Here is a 16,598-nt window from a genome sequence, read left to right as displayed (position 1 = left end):
TAAAGTACGGCTAGGCAATGTTCAGCCTAACTACTCCCCTCCAGTTTTGTTTATATGCTTCCTTCAAGTGATTAGTCCTAACCTTTTTCTAGCACTTGCCCTAAGTCAATTCAATGAGCGGCTTTTATTGTGTGGGACCACTTTGGGGAAGGAAGGCAGTGACTTAATAAGTTGTGGGATTTTATTGGTTTAGAATTCTACCAGCATCATCCCCTTAGTACTGGGACCTATCCAAGACTAGAACCCTTGAAGCAACTGGAAAGCACAGCAAAGATGTTGCTAGCAGCAACAAAAATGTACAGGAAGACATGGGATGGTGTTCAGCTAGACTTCAGGATTGGCAGTTTGGCTCCTTCCTACTCCATAACCACACACACTTTGCAGTGCCAAGCTAATCTTGTTTGCATCCTGTTTACAAGGGTCAACACAAGCCAACCTGGGCAACAAAGCCCTCTCCTTTGAAAAGTGGCATTCACACTGCAAATTCCTCTGGGCTAGTGGTTACAGTCTCACATAATTAGCCTTATTTTCCCTGGGAAACTGCAACATAACAAAACGGCTCTGCTTCAGGGCCCTTTAAAACCTGTGAACAGGCAAGCATTTTTGTTGGAGCTTTATATCCATGAAGAGAACTTACATGGTCCATAATTTGCTGGAGTCCGTGGCTGAAGGGACGCCGACCTATCCCTGGGGTACTTTCCTTTTCTGGGAAGGACAAGTATCCAACATTGGGCACCATCCCATATTGCTTCACCATTGAATAGGCTATCTTGGTGACCTTCCTCAGGTCATCTTGTGCCCCTGGAGTAAGCAATGGATAAAAAAGAACTTAAGGGGTGGTGCTACATGCATCAGAAGTGTCAAGATACACCCCCCCCCCATTCTGGGTGGGAAATGTCTATGCAAGCTCATTGGCTTCATTGCTCAAGCACAGTGGAAGGATATTTAACAAAGAGAAGCCTGCAGCACAATTGAAAGACAGGAGGTCAACAAGATGAAGCACATTTTTGGCTTCCTCACCTGTAGTGACTTTATTAAAGGTGATGGCTTCTGAAACTCTCCCTCCCAGAGCCATGCACATCCGCTCAAAGAGCTGATCCTTGGTAAGGAGGTATTGGTCCCTTGGCAGGATCTGGGTGAAGCCCAAGGCAGCATTGGTGCGAGGAGCTATGGAAACCTGTGAGATAGTGGGAAGGGAAGAAAAGAGAAAAGGAGAGGCCCAACTTGTATTGCAGAGAATGAGTTCAAGAAGCATCAGCTGCTCTTGATTACCATGTCCCATGTCCCAAGCTCAGGGCAGAGCAAATCTACCTTCATCGCTGCCTCTGTGTGCTCCAACAGCCAGCCTACAAGTGTGTGACCTGACTCATGAAATGCCACAACTCTCCGCTCCTCTGGCGACAGGATTTTGCTCTTTTTAGCGGTCCCTGTGGGGCAGATGGAGGACATAAATTCCATTTCCCAGGATATGCTACGAAGGTGCACCACTATTTTAATCTGCAAGGCTGAGAAGGGAAAAGGCTTTCTCTGCCCCTTATGCACTTACTCAGCTGTAAGTCAGAGAACTCTCCGTTATCATGACCCAAGGCCTAAGAGAGCCAGCAACAATTCTTTATTGCATTGATAGTTGCAATAACACAGGTCTGTCAATTCATCCTTCAGACCCTGATACCACTTTTAAACAGCCTATTAAACTCTGGCCCTACAGGAGTATATAAATGGTCCATGTAGGATAGGGCAAGCCCTTAAGATTTCTCTCTGGAGAAGGCAACTGCTGAAATATATATGCAAAGGTTGGATTCCAGCAATGTATCCCTTGATAAAAATCAACACACAAAAATCTCCTGCCACTCACCAGGCAGTCTTCAGAGATTGTGGCTATGCACAAAGCAAGACCCTAACAATACATGGAAAGCCCCCATTAAGGCCAGCAAAGCCGAGGTATTGTAAAACATATACACCCAAACAGAGAGGCTTCTTCGTGGTCTGTAATTAAGCAGACCTGATTCACACCACTCCATTTATGTTCCTCCACCCTGCAGCTGTCCACTGGCAGCTTGGCTGTGTTAAACTGGTGATGATGGCAAAACCCCTTATCATGTGACACTTTACTGTAGACTGAAGAAAACTGACCAATATATCTCCCAAAAAGAAACCTTACCTGCAATGACTCTCTCCACAGCGTACTCAAAATTGAATGTATCGATGGACTTATGCCCCTCCCTTGCTGCGTGGAGAGCGGCCTCATTACAGATGTTGGCTATGTCTGCTCCTGTAGACAGAGCAACACACACTCATTGGGTTTTCTTGGGATCAGAGAGCGGGAACAGAGCAGGTAACTATCAAGCCCAACATGCTCTCCCAAGCAATGATCCTCCATGGAACTCAAAGAGGGTTATAAAAATGATACAGCACTCTGCACCCAATGATGCACCTGAAGGGTAGGTAGTGACACCAGGGGAATCAAGCAAACAAGCCAACCTGTAACACCAATATAGAAGGAGTAGGGGAAGAAATTGCCCAAGTCACCACTTGCCATTATGAAGAGGAGATGAAATTTCCTTCCCAACACCTCAAAATATGACCAGTTGGACCCTGAGAATGATGTACCATCCTCCCAACCCCAGGTTGGGACCAGTTCTACCCAACTGAAGACTTCCCTCTTCCAACAAGCCTTTTAAGTGGAGGCTTTTCCCTGTCTGTGTCTATACTGGAGCATTTTTTTAATGCTTTGATTGTGTGTCTGCCAACCTAGGCTCCCTAGGGAGGCTGGTATACAATTTTAATAACAATAATTACAGCAACAACGTCCTCCTGTCTTTAGCCATCAGTTTTTCTTAGGTTGCAAGAAAAGAAGATGAAGCGGTGCAGCCTTTGAGTTGCTGGCACCACCTTGCCTGATGTCCAATGCCACCTGAATGTTAACTGCTCTCCACTTGCATCAAGAGATTCCTCTTCAATACCTGAATGTGATGCCCTAAAATGCTGCTCGTTTGGGGTTAAGATTCTGCAACTTTTCAAATCCCTTACATGCAATGCCCCCACATTACACCCCTGTGGCATTGTTAGGTTATGTAAAGAAGCTATGTGTACCTGCTTCGACTCTTGTAGCCCACTTGTTTACAGTGGCAACTTCCCCCCCCCCTAAATCACAGAACAGTATCAAACTTCAGTAGCATTGCTTGATAAAGTGTGGGCATTTTTAGTATCTGACAGAGCTACTTCTTTAAGCTGCTTCTATGACATATTTTAAAAAACGAGATTGTTTTGTTTTAGTCACGGTAATGAGAGGCAGAGCCGACATTCCAGGCTTGAAAGGTTTAACAGTGTATTTATTATGTAGTTGTTGGCACAATATATCCCTTTTTTATCACTCTGGCTACGTAACATACTTGATCTCTAACTCTGATTTGTTATTTTCCCTGAATTGGACTTCCTGTTGTCAAGAATGTTGCCACATCTTTTTAGGGGTACTACTGGCAACCATTAGTGCTTTCTATGAATTTCTTTTCAATCAGCTTCCCTTTGTCGCAGTTTACTGTAATAAAAAAGTGGTTCTGCAAATAAGAGTTTTTTAAAAGCAGAGTACAAAGGAGGGGGAATCAGGAAGTGAGGGGGCTGTTATGCAAAGCAGAAATAAGCAGGATCTTGCAAGCCTCTCGCTGTTGTGCTCCGTATGCTAGATTCAAAACCACAAGGTGACCCTCAAGGAGAGGCTTCATGGTAGACAGCAATGAGTTAATCAAGCGCCGTCTGAAACTGGGCTTAGGAGAGGGTGGCCTGGGCTTGGCATTGCCCGCTGGGGCTCTTCTGACCACAATCACACAAGTTTCTCCAGGGAGGAGAAGGCACATCTGTTCTGAGTTTTGAGCATGTGGGTGGTGTGGGGGCTGCTCAAAGGAATCACGGAAGAGGCAGAGCGGGGGCCACCAGCGGGGAACTCACAGAGGATACTCCACAAACAGGAAATTCACAGCTTTGTTCTGAGCTCGGAGATGGACTAGAGGCTCAGGAAAGCAGGAATGTCCTACCCGTTTCTCTCAAGCTAATCCAATGCTGAACTGCTCAGTTAAAATATTTTAGACTGCAGAAACATTTCCCCAGATAATTGCACTGATTTTCCAGCTACTAAGTTTCCAGCAGGCACAACCAGAAGCAGCAGCTCCAACCCCACAAAAATCTGGGTCACACACGCCAAGCACGATTTGTTTTTTACTACCTCTATTGGAAGAAAAACTAACAAAAATGCTGGAAAACTGGCCAATTCATGGATTTAGCACAACCAGGCTAGGTATACTAGTCTGTGTGTCAATTTCCATCCAGCATAACTACAGCGGGGGGGGGGGGCTTTGGCCCTCTTTTCTTTCACATCACACACAGCAGCATTGGAAGGAAGCAGCCGGGTGGAAGGTAGCCAAGCCATACATGACCAAGTGCGCTACAGAGATTGCTAACATGTGGCTGGATGCAAACAGCAACAACAACAAAACAAAGGAAAACCAGACAAACAGCTGCTCTTACATACCACTGAACCCCGGAGTGAGCTCAGCCAAGCGCTGGGAATAAAAAGTGCCAGCCTGAGACAGCTTCAGGCCCTTCAGGTGCTGCTCAAAGATCTCCCGCCTCTCCTGCAAGGAACAAGACAGAGCAGTTTTGCATGGCGCAGCTGATGCTGAAGGGCACAAATGGGCATCAGAAGAAAGGAAGATGCTGACATCACCTTGTCCTCTAAAAGCAGAAGGGTGGGTAGAAGGGAGTCCCAGGTTCACAGCCTTCCTGCTTATTCTTATTTGTTTATTACTTATTCTTGCAAAGAATGATGGACCAGGTAGAACTTCAGCCACCCCTGCAACTGCTTCTCTAGACTTTACAGAAGATTGCTATCATCCCTATGTCAAAACATGCATAAACCATCCAAAAACTATTGGAGCCAGTGTGGTGTAGTGGGTAGTCTCACTAGGACGTGGGCTTTGGCTTGAGAACACTGAGCATCCTCCTTAGCTTATAAGATTTTTTAAAGCATTTTTAAAAGCCTGTGTGCCCGTGTGTGTAGAAAAATGCACGCTGCCCCACAGAACCTGAGTAGTTTCTATTGAAAATACAGACTGTAGGCAAGTGGTAGTGAACAGAGTGCCCTCCAGATGTTCCTGCCAGCCTCAGCCAGCAGAGGCAATGGTCATGACGCAAGTTGCAGACCAGCAATATGAGGCAGGGCTGCTACGCCTGTTGTAGGCTCAAATCAAGATGCCTTTTGGGAGAGGCCTGAAGAGGAGCTGGAGTAGATTGCCACCCCAACAAGGCTCACCATGCATTTGGGGTTGCTGCTGCTTCAGAAGCAGGATTTCTGAAAGAAGGAATCTCTACTCAACGGAAGATGCCAAGCTTGGCAAAGCCATGATTATTACAAGGCAAAACCACCAGGGGGCAGAGTCTCTCTTGCTTGCCTATCTTTCCAAGCTCTGGATATTTCCACGGCTTCTTTCAAATGCAGGACAGATGTAAATAAGTCATTGCAAGAAGTCATTGGCTCTTCCCTCCAAAGGTCATTCCTCTCACTATACCCCCCTGCTATTAATTTTGATTTATTCCTTAATGTTTCTATCATCATAGCACTTGCATGACTGAGCGGGCGGGGGGTGGGGGTGGGGGGAGACGGACAGAGGGAGAGGGAGAGAGAGTTGGGGCTTTGCAGATGCTCCCCTCTCCTTGAATGAAGCGAGGCAATTTGCAATTGGGGTGAGGGGGCCAGATCTAGCTGGCTACAGGCCAGCAAGTGACTCATTCAGCTGGTCCAGGCGGTCCTGATTAAAGCAGTGGGCTCAGCTGCCAGGATTTCCTTCTCCTTCCTCCTTCAAGGCAGCTGCACAGCTCACTTTTCCGGTGCCAGATCGTATCAGGCATTTGAGGTATTTTAAGCGAAAACCTGGAGGAGCAGGAGGATAGCGAAGCCCCAGATGGGAGGAGGGGATGCTGGTGCTGTTTAAAAAGGAAAACCCTCATCTCAATTCAGGTCCTGCTTACCGCCCAAGCGGATGCAGCCATTTATGAGCTGTTCCGGGGAGGGCAGTGGGGAGAGAAGGAAACCTTACATAGGATTAATGGAGGGGAGAGGAGGAGGAGGACAAGGAGGTTCCTTTTCTTTGGGCCGTTTTCTATGCTTCCCACTGCGTGCACTTAACTCTGCCTACTGAGATCACAAGAAGCCCCAAATGTCTTCTGGAAACACGCAAGACTCTTTTCTACCTGGCTAGCAGTCAAATACCTAGGGATGCAAGCAGGGAGCTATTTTAAGCTCTGTGGTTTTTTTTTAAAAAAAACCACATGCTTGAACCACAGAGATTTCAGTTGTGTGTGTGTTTTTAAAAAGCAGACCACGCAAGACTGAAGTCAGGCCAAGCCTGCCTTAAGAGTTCTAAATGCACAAATTCATACCGTGTGAATCTGCATCCATCTACACACACAAATCTGATTGAAAGCATTTGGTCCTTTGCTTAAAAGCACCACAGCAAAGGCACAAGGGTCATGTTCTGAGAACTATTACTGGAGTAAAGGTGCCTCTCGCATAACCAGTTCCTTTCCTTAGCACAAAAGTTGTTGTTGTTATTATTATTTTAAGTAACCTTGTGTGGAAAACCTCACAGTTCCTGACTGTCCAATTGACACTGACTACTGAACTTTATGGTTCGTGCTCTTCCAATTGTGGGTCAACATAAACCCAGCAGACCTGGTTATATAGGTTTACTGAGCTCATGTAGGCCTGCAATCTGAACGCGCCATTCACAAAGCCGAGATTCTGCTAGAGCTCCAACGGGAAGCAACAGAAACACCCTTATAGCAGAAAACCAACAATGGAGTGAATCCAGTTCCTGGGATTGAGTGCACCACTTGTGAGTCAAATACTAAAGAAGCAAAGTGTCCACTATCCACTGCCTAGCCTTTGCCACTGCCCAATACCTTAATCACAGAATCCAAGAGTCACAGCAGAGGTGGGTCCAAATAATACCTGCAGAGTAGGAAGATCAATAAAAATGTGGCGGTCAAGCCTCCCAGGTCTCATGAGAGCATTGTCCAAGATATCTGCCCGGTTGGTGGATGCTAGCACTATGACATGATCGGTGGTCCCCATGCCTGCAACAGAGAAAAATGTGAAGAGCAGAAGTGAATGGAATGTGCCACCTGTGCAAGAAGCTCCAGAGAGAGACATTTCCCTGCATGAGAGGTCAAATGTACACAAACATGCTTTAATATGCAAGGTCGTGGGCGGGGAAAGGAGAGGCTGCAATCAAGCAGGTGCTCATGGACCTATCTAGCAAAAATTGACTCATGTGGATTATATAAATTCCAGAACGCTAGAGATCTGGACACAATGTCCTCCTTTAAATGGTTTATTGCACATTTTATACAACTAAGAACACACAGAAATATATATTTTTTAATTGTCCTGTCCTTACAATTCCAATCCCTGAATTGCAGAAGACACTGAAGCCCGCTAGACTCAAATGTGACCAGCACTCATATAACTTATTTGTTAATCCATTGATGCAACTTCTCTCACAATTATGTTAACAGTTTGCATTCTAGCAGTTGTCAGTATACTGAAGATAACATTTTAGCGGCAGCGTGCATTTGCCAGAACTGCCATCTTTAAATGGCATGACCACAGCTGTGGGGCAATGCAGCCAGCCAAATACAAAGCTACACAGGAAGCTCTTGGCATGAGGCAGATATAGCTAGGCTTCTTCCTTGCTTGAACCACAGAAGCACACACTGCTGCCTTAGAGTGGGGGCAGCAGGGGCATAGTCTCCCCACGCTGCCCAAGAAATGAGCACAATAGCTTACCCAAGGGATTTATCCTCCAGATAACCCAGAGGTCCACTCTCCTACTGCATGCTGCTACCTAATGAACCTCACTTCTGCCTCCTTGCAGGATGCTGTGGAGGCAAATTCCAGAAGACAACAAAGCACAACTGTGCATCAGTCTGTCAGGGTATTTTGCAAGGCAAGAAGGAAGGAAATAGAGGCGCTGGGAGTCAGTCACGTGGGCTAAGCAGCTTCATTCCTATGGCAAGATTAGTGCAAGCAGAACATTAGCTGCTTTGCTCCTGGGAAGAAGTGCTCCCAAAATAGATCAGACAACCAGCAGATCCATCACCAAACACAACAAGCTTTCCAGTGCTCGCCAAAGACACACCATCAGAGCAAGGCCTGGAGTGCAAGGCTCCAGACTGAGCCTTTTATAATCCTGTGACCCCTTGTCAATCTATTCTCCGCCCTCCCCCAAATCAACACCCCTAGCTTCAACATGACTGAACTGGCAACGGAGAGTGATTAAGGCAACAAGACTCCTGGAGAGGAGCTGCCTCCCCCACTCCCAGGGCACAAAGGGCAGAATGAAAGGAAGCAATCCTGGATCTAACAGGTGCTCTCCCTGTTACACAACTACCCAGGCTCTCTCAACCTACTGGGATATGCATACACTTCTGTTTCCACCCAAAGTATGGCAAATTTAACAAAGCAAGCAACCTTCTATTCCGGGATGAAGAGTGGTCGACTGCTTGCACACTTTAGCTGAGAGCAGGGAGGTTTCTGACCATCTGGTGGAAGATTATTCAATTTTTGGGAAAAGCAAGGCTCAAATCCAAGATTTAGTAGAGCCCAAGATCAGTATGTGCATGGAGCACCAATCATGCTCAAAGATGTATGGCAGAGTTAACATTGCATGTGAGCATGCACGCACATACACACACTCTTCATATAATCTTTGTGATGGAAGGGACCTTAGAGGTCAACTAGTCCCCCTCTGGCTCAATCCAGGACCTGCAATGCAGAATGCAAGCACAACATCCCTGACAGGTGACCACCCAGGCTGTAATTCAATATGCCCAGAGAAGGACAGTCTGCCACCTCCCAAGGCAGAGTCTGTTCTGTTGCCATTCAGAACTTTCTCCTAAAGTTCAGCTAAAAACTGCATCTCTGTACTTTTTGCCCATTCATTCTAGACCTCCTCACCCTTGGAGGAAAAGAGAGCAAGTCTGCTCCATACTCTCCTGAATGACAGCCCTTCCTATATTTTAAGACTGCGATCATGTCTTCCCCCAACCTTCCCTTCCCCAAGCTGAACATACTTGGCTCTTTCAACTGTTTCTCACAGGAGCTGCTTTCCCCATGTTCCTTAGTTCAGCTCAGTTCATTCTGATCAGCCAGCATGAAGCAAAAGAGGGTGCTTTCGTGCTTTAGCAGAGACTCTTTTAAAAGCACATCGTTTCAACCTCACTCATCTAGTTTCAGCTACACTAGCAGTACAGAGTGGCTGCATCAATATTAGAGACAAAGCAAGACGCTGCCTGGGTCTGTCAAGCACACCGCAGACTGCTATGCTTGGGCCAGATGAAGCTTCAGCTGGCTCCCAGCCAAGGCACTTCTGAAGAGGCCTTCTCCCAGACAGACACCAGCTGAAGCAAAAGGCTAGCTAAGGCTTGAAGTCTTGGGCCACCTTTCCAGCACCGCTTGGTGCTTCCTAGCATTGGCCTTCCCCTAAATGTTGTACTTATTTCAGGCAGGGTTGGTGATCCTGTGGAGCTCCAGATGTTGCTGGATATCATGTCTGTCCATTGCTGGCTAGAACTGATGGCAGTTAGTGTCCAACATAATCTGGAGGACCATAGGTTCCCTATCCCTGCCCTAGGGAGTACCTGAAAATATTTTCCCCAAGAGAGCTTAGGGAACAGGAAATTCTAGAGCTACAGACACATACGTGCACACACTTGTGCACACAAGCAGAAAACCAGCCAGGTGGTACATTTCAGAGAGTTTTAAGAACCCACCAATGGGTCCAGTCTCAATACCTTGAGTCCCTACCAAGAGACCCAGTGATAGCAGTAACACACAAGGCATGCAATAAGCAACCAAAAGAAATCTAGCAACCAAACGAGAATCTCTCTTGCTTCTTGCTGCCAGGTCCGAAAGACAGTAGGCAGAGCTGGGAGAAGAGAGCAGTGGGAGTGGCCAAAGTTTTGCTCTTCCTTACCAGGGGGTGGGGGTGGAATTGCACTGGCTGAAGGACTGAAGGCAGAAAGTTAGACAAGAGCAGAAGGAACTAACTGTATCTGCTTCTGCCCCTCTGCATCCAATCTTTCTTTTCCAAGTAAACAGGCTTTAAACTTACCCATCTTGGGAAATTTTTTATGCATTTATTAAAGTTATATCATTGCTTACCACATCTAACTAATCTTATTTGGAGTGGCCTGCCTGTAACCTACAACTGTGACCCTCCCTTTCTGGATGCAGGTCGAAGTCAAACTGGACAGTGGGCGGGGGGTGGCAACATCAAATGTGACAAGGAGAGTTTGGAACTCTTTGGAAAATCTGGGAGTACTTGGGCAACAGAGAGAAGCTTAGCAATAAAGGAAAAAAGGAGGAGAAAGGCAGGGAGCGGGTGGGGGCATGCTTGAGCTGCCATCTTCTGTGAGTAATACCATGGCAACAGTAGGAGGAGAGTTTTCTTCCTGGAGTGGAGAAAGGGGAAATATTTCTGACCACAAGCCAAGGAAGAAAGCAAGACTGGAGAATGCGCCTGAGCTACTGACCATCCATTTCTACTAGCAGCTGGTTTAAGGTTTGCTCTTCCTCTGTGTTGGAGAAGCCAGACATGTTTGTGGAGCGTTTCTTCCCCACAGCATCGATTTCATCAATGTAGACGATGCAGGGTGCACGGGCTCGGGCTTCTTTGAAGAGGCTCCGCACGCGAGCAGCCCCAAGTCCTACAGAAGGGAGCAGGGGGAGGGGGAAGGAGAAGAGAGAACAAATCCATTCCAATAAATAGCTTCATGCTCTGCTTCCTGAATCTGGGCCCTCGCAAGCTTCCGCCAGGGTGAATCTTACATATGTCCCAAGGCTGCTGGTTGTGCTTTGTCCAACAGGCCTACAGTGCCCTTGTTGCTAATAAAAGTAGCTGGAAATCATAGGTGCTCTGGTGCTTGAATCCCACTTGCAGGCTTCCTATAGGCATTTAGTTGGTCACTGTGAGAACAGGATACTGAACTAGATGAGCCATTGGCCTGATCCAGCAAGGCTCAAATATGCTATTATGTTGTAGGTTATCAGAGGGCTGCCTGGTTTCAGGTGCCAGCAGAGATCGCAGCAGCAACAAGAAACCAAATTGAACTAGGAGGATATTTGCTGCCTAACAGCAGACCAGGAAACAAGAAGCCCCCAACTTTTTTTCCAGGGTGCCTTTGACTGGATTAGGATGGCTCCTCCAAAAGGATTTTCTGCTGCTCTCCATTCAGAACTGGGTGTCTCAGTTAGAAAGTTCCAGGGTCAGAAGTTGAGCAGAGTGGAAGAAAGGAAGAGCAGCAGAATTGGTGTCAAGAGGGGAACTCTCTCTCTCTCTCTCTCTGTGTGTGTGTGTGTATTTGTATGTATGTATGTATGTATGTATGTATGTATGTATTAGATCAGTCAGTGAAAATGCCGTACTGCCCCAGGACACAAGCAGCAGTCTCTGTGAGAGGACTTCAAAGTTTCCTACAAATAAACTAACTGAGAACAAAGCTTTCTTCCTGGTAAGCCACATTTTCATTAAGCACACAGGAACACACTTTTTGTTTGTTTGTTTGCTTGTTTCAGGGGAAAGCTGAGCAGGCTCCCACAGAGTCCTCCTTCCAGCTCTCACCAAGGAGAGAGACCTCTCTGCCTTTTGATCAACTGTGGAAAGGAAACTGTAGTGGGCTAGGGAGGGAAGGTGTTTACATCTACCCAGATATACACCATCCCTATTCAGCTACTGCGTTTCCCCTTGAGTGGATGCCTGGAATCTTGCTCAGGCCGCCTTCCTGGGGGTTGAGAGCCCCGAGTCAAGTTCTGCTCCACAGAAACAGATTGCAAGGACCACATTCCTTCTGTACAATGCCTCACACCTAGCTGGCTCTGTTAAATAAATCAAAGCTGACTGCTGAAGAAGTAAAGATTAAAAAAAATAAAAATACACACACCACCTCTAAGTGAATCCAGCCTCCCCGCCCCAGGACTTACCTCCTATCACCTCCACAAACTCAGAGCCAGCTATCGCCAGGAATGGCACCTGGGCCTCAGTAGCAACAGCTTTTGCCAACAAGGTCTTGCCACAGCCTGGTGGTCCAAGCAACAGGGCACCTTTGGGAACTTTAGCACCAAGCTGTAGGTAACGATCTGGGCTCTAGGAGTGGGAGGAGAAAAAAACTTTTTTTAAGCTGCATACTCATTCTGCATCTTCTCTTGGAGGAAGCAAATCACAAACTTCCACTGATGTTCTTTCCCACATGTATGACAGCATGCAAAAAGAAACACCCCCTCATGTCCCTTAGTGGCTGGGAAGACAAGATGGTTGCCCATTCAGCTGCACTACACCCCTTGCTCAGAGACGGGCCCTCTGCCCCTGCACCACAAAGAAGCAGGCCCACTACTACTCATGAGGCCTATAGCTAATAGTGTGATGGAAAAGGCATAATGAAAAGAGTGCTATTTGAAAAAGGATACCCCATTCCCAAGAATCCTGGGGCAAGTGTGACCAAAAAAACAAATACGCTACAAATAAAAGATCCCACTCACAGGGTAAATCAAGCAAGCATAGCCAACAGATGATGGGAGTTGTAGTGCCGAAACCCCTGGAGGGCCAAGGGTTCCCCACACTTGCATTACTGGATTCACAGCATTGCCCACTCAATCCCTCCCATTCCCAACTCCCCAGCTGCACTTGCCAGCACTTTTCTTACCTTCAGATAATCCACAAATTCCTTGACCTCCATTTTGGCCTCATGCATTCCTGCTACATCCTTGAAGCTGATCCCTTTCCCAGATTTCCCATGCACAATAGTGAAGCGGGCCATCTTCAGCTGACTCTGTTGAGGGGTGGGCAGGGTGGAGGGGGGAGAGAGAGAGAGAAAGATATGGCCAAATAAAGAAAAGCAGGGGTTATACAAAGCCCTGATTCTTATGAGCTTGGAGGAAGAGCAGTTCACTAAGCAATGAAGTGCTCATGCTGCATTTGGCAGGGCCCATGTGCCATCCTCCACAGGGCAGACCATTTATTTGCCTTTCTGTTCTATTTTCTGCTTTAAGTAAGTAGGGCTGTGGTTCCACTCACTCAGCTGCTATCTTGATATAGGTTTTAATGTTAGTAGCAAGCTGGAGGAATGCCTTAAACAATTGCTGCCGCCACCCTCTATCTACAGACAGAAAAATCAGATGGAAGGAGCTCTCTAGAACTCCTCTCTTGTAATTTTAGTTTCGCTAGCCGGGCTGGCGACCACTCCACCAAAATGGCAGCATGATGCACTCAATTCCCTGGCTTTCAGAATGCTGCTTATGCAAGAGATTTGGTGGTGGGGCTTTTTTATGGTGGCAGGGGGAGAAGAGGGCGAACAGAACAACAGGGACCTCAAAAGCAACAGGCACTGCATTCTAGCCTCCATTAAACCACAGCGACAGACAAAACAACAATTTAGCTAAACAGCCTCTGCATAACTGCTCATTATCCTTTGCTGAAAACAGCTACTAATGTTGGCTTTTCAACTAAGCTTACAGCAGGCCACAAGCTTGGAAGTGCATCAATAAAAGTGCCAGGGGTGTCAACCACCTAAAGGAAGTACAGAGGGAGCCTTGGGAACTTCCACAGCTATGAAGTAAAGGGAGTAGGGCAGAGCTGGCTGGGCTACTGAACTGCAGAACATTTTTTTCAGCCCACTGCCACCTCCCCAGCCCCTCCCAAGCAGGCAGGCAGGCAGGCAGGCAGGCAGACAGAAATCACCATCCTTCCCCTCAGCTGACTGAGCGGCAGGGGTTTGGCTGATGCTGGGAGGGAGGCATGTGACAGGAGGTATGAAGGCCAGCTCACAGCACAGTCCAAAAAGCTTAGGCAGCTTTAAAGACTGAAAAAAGTTATTTTGCTAAAAGCAAGGGATTTGTGTTCGCTGCTGCATGCGAGATTTGCTGGCAAGACAAAAGCAAAAGAAATGCCATTCCCAGCTGCAAGTCATTAGTGAGCCCTGAAAACAGCAGAGAACTGCCCTGCAGATTCCCTGAGCTCAGCCTTCCCAGCCTAGAGGGACAGAGGACGTCCCCCCTCCACCACCCCACCCATGAGGCCAAATACTGTAAAGTTCCGTCAGCTGATAGGAAAAGCAGCAAGACATAGCACAGGGCCGCCCAGCCTTTGGCACAGCTTAATTCTCATCCGCTGTTGACTTTGCTGGGGGAGGGAAGAAGAAGCCAGGCCCACCCAAAACAAAGTAGGAGGGAGAACTACTTACAAAGGCACTGAAGCCTCCTTCCCTTCCTGCCATCCCGGCCAGGCGAAAGATGTACCACAGGATGCCAACACCCACAGCAGCCATCCCCAGGGCATAGAGGACACTGCAAAGACAGCAGCAAACCAGGGTCAGACCTAAGCAACTGCTGTTTCGGTTATGAACGGACAAAAATATAGCCAGTACTGTATTTGTGGGACAGGAGTGCAGCTATGGCAATGTTTCAAGACGCAGGGACAGGAAAGCTGTGGCGCTTCAGCTGCAATTCCCATCAGCCAGGTTAGGGATGATGGGAGCTGTTGTCTTGCACCATCTGGAGTACAGCTTTTTTGGGGGGGGGAGGAGCCTGTCTAAATCAAAGAACAGGTTAAGAGTCCAATGAGCTTTGGGGGCAGTGTAAAGGGGCATCTTCTGTGCTCTCACTCTCAAGCGTTAATGTGCAGCTGGCATTAATTTCAATAAAGCTTTTTTTTGGGGGGGGTGTTTCCAAACAAATGTCGCTAACAGAGAATGTGTGTTGTCTCTGACTCTGGGCAGATTGCTCCACTGAAACATAGGGAAACCTAGGAAGCTGCCTTACTCAGAGTCTACTGGCACATCTAGCTCAATTGTCTCCACTGACTGGGAACATCTCTCCAGCATTTCAGGCAGGGTCATTTCCAGCCCTACCTGGAGACACCAGTGGGGACTGAACCTACAATTTTCCATATGCAAAGCAGTTGCTCTACCAATGAGCTAAGGCCCTTCCCCAAGTCAGGGAAGTGCTTCAGACCAGCTCCTCTGAGCGACTGTCGTGGAAAGCAGGCCTCAAGGCCAGCATGTAGGACAATGTCCTCAGGTGTCTGGGATTCAGTGGGCATAGGTAGGGAAAGTGGTGGGCTGCTGGGAGTGCTAGAGGTGGCCAGAGGATTTAATACCGTCCTCATTCAAGTCACAACTCTCAATGACTGCAACTTTCAGGTAAATAACCAACCTTTCACAATGCAAGATTGCCAAGTGATTAAAGCAAAAGTCATTTTTTTTAAAATACCCACCAAAAATAATTACATGTGGTGGTTAAGGCACAGATTCAACAGTGAAAGCAGCACAAGGGTAGCTTCTACAATGTTTACATTCCAAATGGAAAATAAGGTAATGGTGGAAGAAAGCATCAATCGATCTGCAGCCAGTAGCTCATGTTGAAGGGATCCATGGAGAGGACTTTGGGCGTTCTTTATCCTGGCTCCTGGAAGTGTCATAGTTCAGTGGCTGAGCATCTGTTTTGTATGCAGAAGGTCCCAGGTTTCAATTCCTGACAACTATAGGTAGGACTGGGAAAGACCCCTGCCTAAAACCCTGGAGAGATGCTGCCAGTCAGACCAATGGTGTGACTCGACTCAGTTTAAGGCAGCTTCCTATGTAAGTCAGTCAATAATTTAGTTTGCCTGTCAGCTCTGAAAGTAAAGCACAATGGGGAGAGTGAATAAAAAACCTTTCTCCCCACAAACCCAGAAATGTTTTGCCCATGAAACTCTTTTCATAGTCTCCTCAGAAAGCCAAGCCTGGCCCTGGAACAGAATGGTTTATAGGCCTCCTTCCATTCTTATTACAAGAGAAGCTCGTCAGCCAGAGATGACAAGATTCCATAAATCGTTTTTTTGTGGATAAAAGCTGCTGCAGCAGCAGAAAGAAGACCACAAGAAGAGCTGGCTCTTGCCATCATTAAGGAGAAACAAACGTTCCAAGCCAGCATTCCTGCATCTTTAGAAGCTTCTGCCCTCCTCCTGTTCTCAGCATCAATTCCCATTCTGACTTTACATCAGTATTAACAACTTTAGCCTTTGCAAAATCCTTGTGACAAAGGATGTGGGGTTCTGCATAACAAAGTCCATACGTTTAATGGGAGCACTTGCTTCACATTGACATTTGGGGTTTGATTAGCAAAACATTTCTGCTCAGCATGGGGCCTATGAGTCAGTGTCCGCCAAAGGTACAGTCAGCTGTTGTCTTAATGGGCAAACGCTCGGGATTTCATTTTTATAAGCCAAAGATAATACTGTGTGGGAGGCTCACTCAGGCTGTTAAAGCATTATCTCCATTGGATCCCCCACACTATGATCATTGCCATGTTCACCAAGCCACCCTGCAGTATTCACTGGGAAAATTGATTGGCACACTTTTCACAAGAAAATACTTTTGTAAGTCTATGGTGCTTAGGCTGGGTTGTGGTTGCCCCAATCCACAGCCCCTTCCCTTGCTATTCCCATGGAAAATCTCACAGAGCTAAGTCATACAATTAAGTTCCGAAGCAGGTAAAGTCACCTCCTAGTTGG

At 47.1% G+C, this 16,598-nt stretch overlaps 1 protein-coding gene across 1 annotated transcript in view; it reads right to left on the bottom strand.

Annotated features, from left to right (window-relative positions):
• The window catches only part of SPG7 (SPG7 matrix AAA peptidase subunit, paraplegin), a 33,422-nt gene that overhangs the window by 3,366 nt on the left and 13,458 nt on the right, over positions 1-16,598 (bottom strand). Inside the window, exons 6-15 of the mRNA XM_082233442.1 lie at positions 14,290-14,392; positions 12,754-12,879; positions 12,035-12,197; positions 10,588-10,761; positions 7,004-7,128; positions 4,526-4,628; positions 2,162-2,272; positions 1,312-1,427; positions 1,021-1,177; positions 638-801 (exon numbers count right to left, since the gene is read on the bottom strand). Of these exons, the coding sequence (XP_082089568.1) occupies positions 638-801; positions 1,021-1,177; positions 1,312-1,427; positions 2,162-2,272; positions 4,526-4,628; positions 7,004-7,128; positions 10,588-10,761; positions 12,035-12,197; positions 12,754-12,879; positions 14,290-14,392 (1,342 nt within the window). The remainder of the gene's footprint in view (positions 1-637; positions 802-1,020; positions 1,178-1,311; positions 1,428-2,161; positions 2,273-4,525; positions 4,629-7,003; positions 7,129-10,587; positions 10,762-12,034; positions 12,198-12,753; positions 12,880-14,289; positions 14,393-16,598) is intronic.

The sequence above is a fragment of the Podarcis vaucheri genome, assembly GCF_965113315.1.
Source record: "Podarcis vaucheri genome assembly, chromosome: 7".
Classification (NCBI taxonomy): Eukaryota; Metazoa; Chordata; class Lepidosauria; order Squamata; family Lacertidae; genus Podarcis; species Podarcis vaucheri.
The sequence above is the reverse complement of the archived record's forward strand: the minus strand, read 5'-3'. Positions and strand labels throughout refer to the sequence as shown.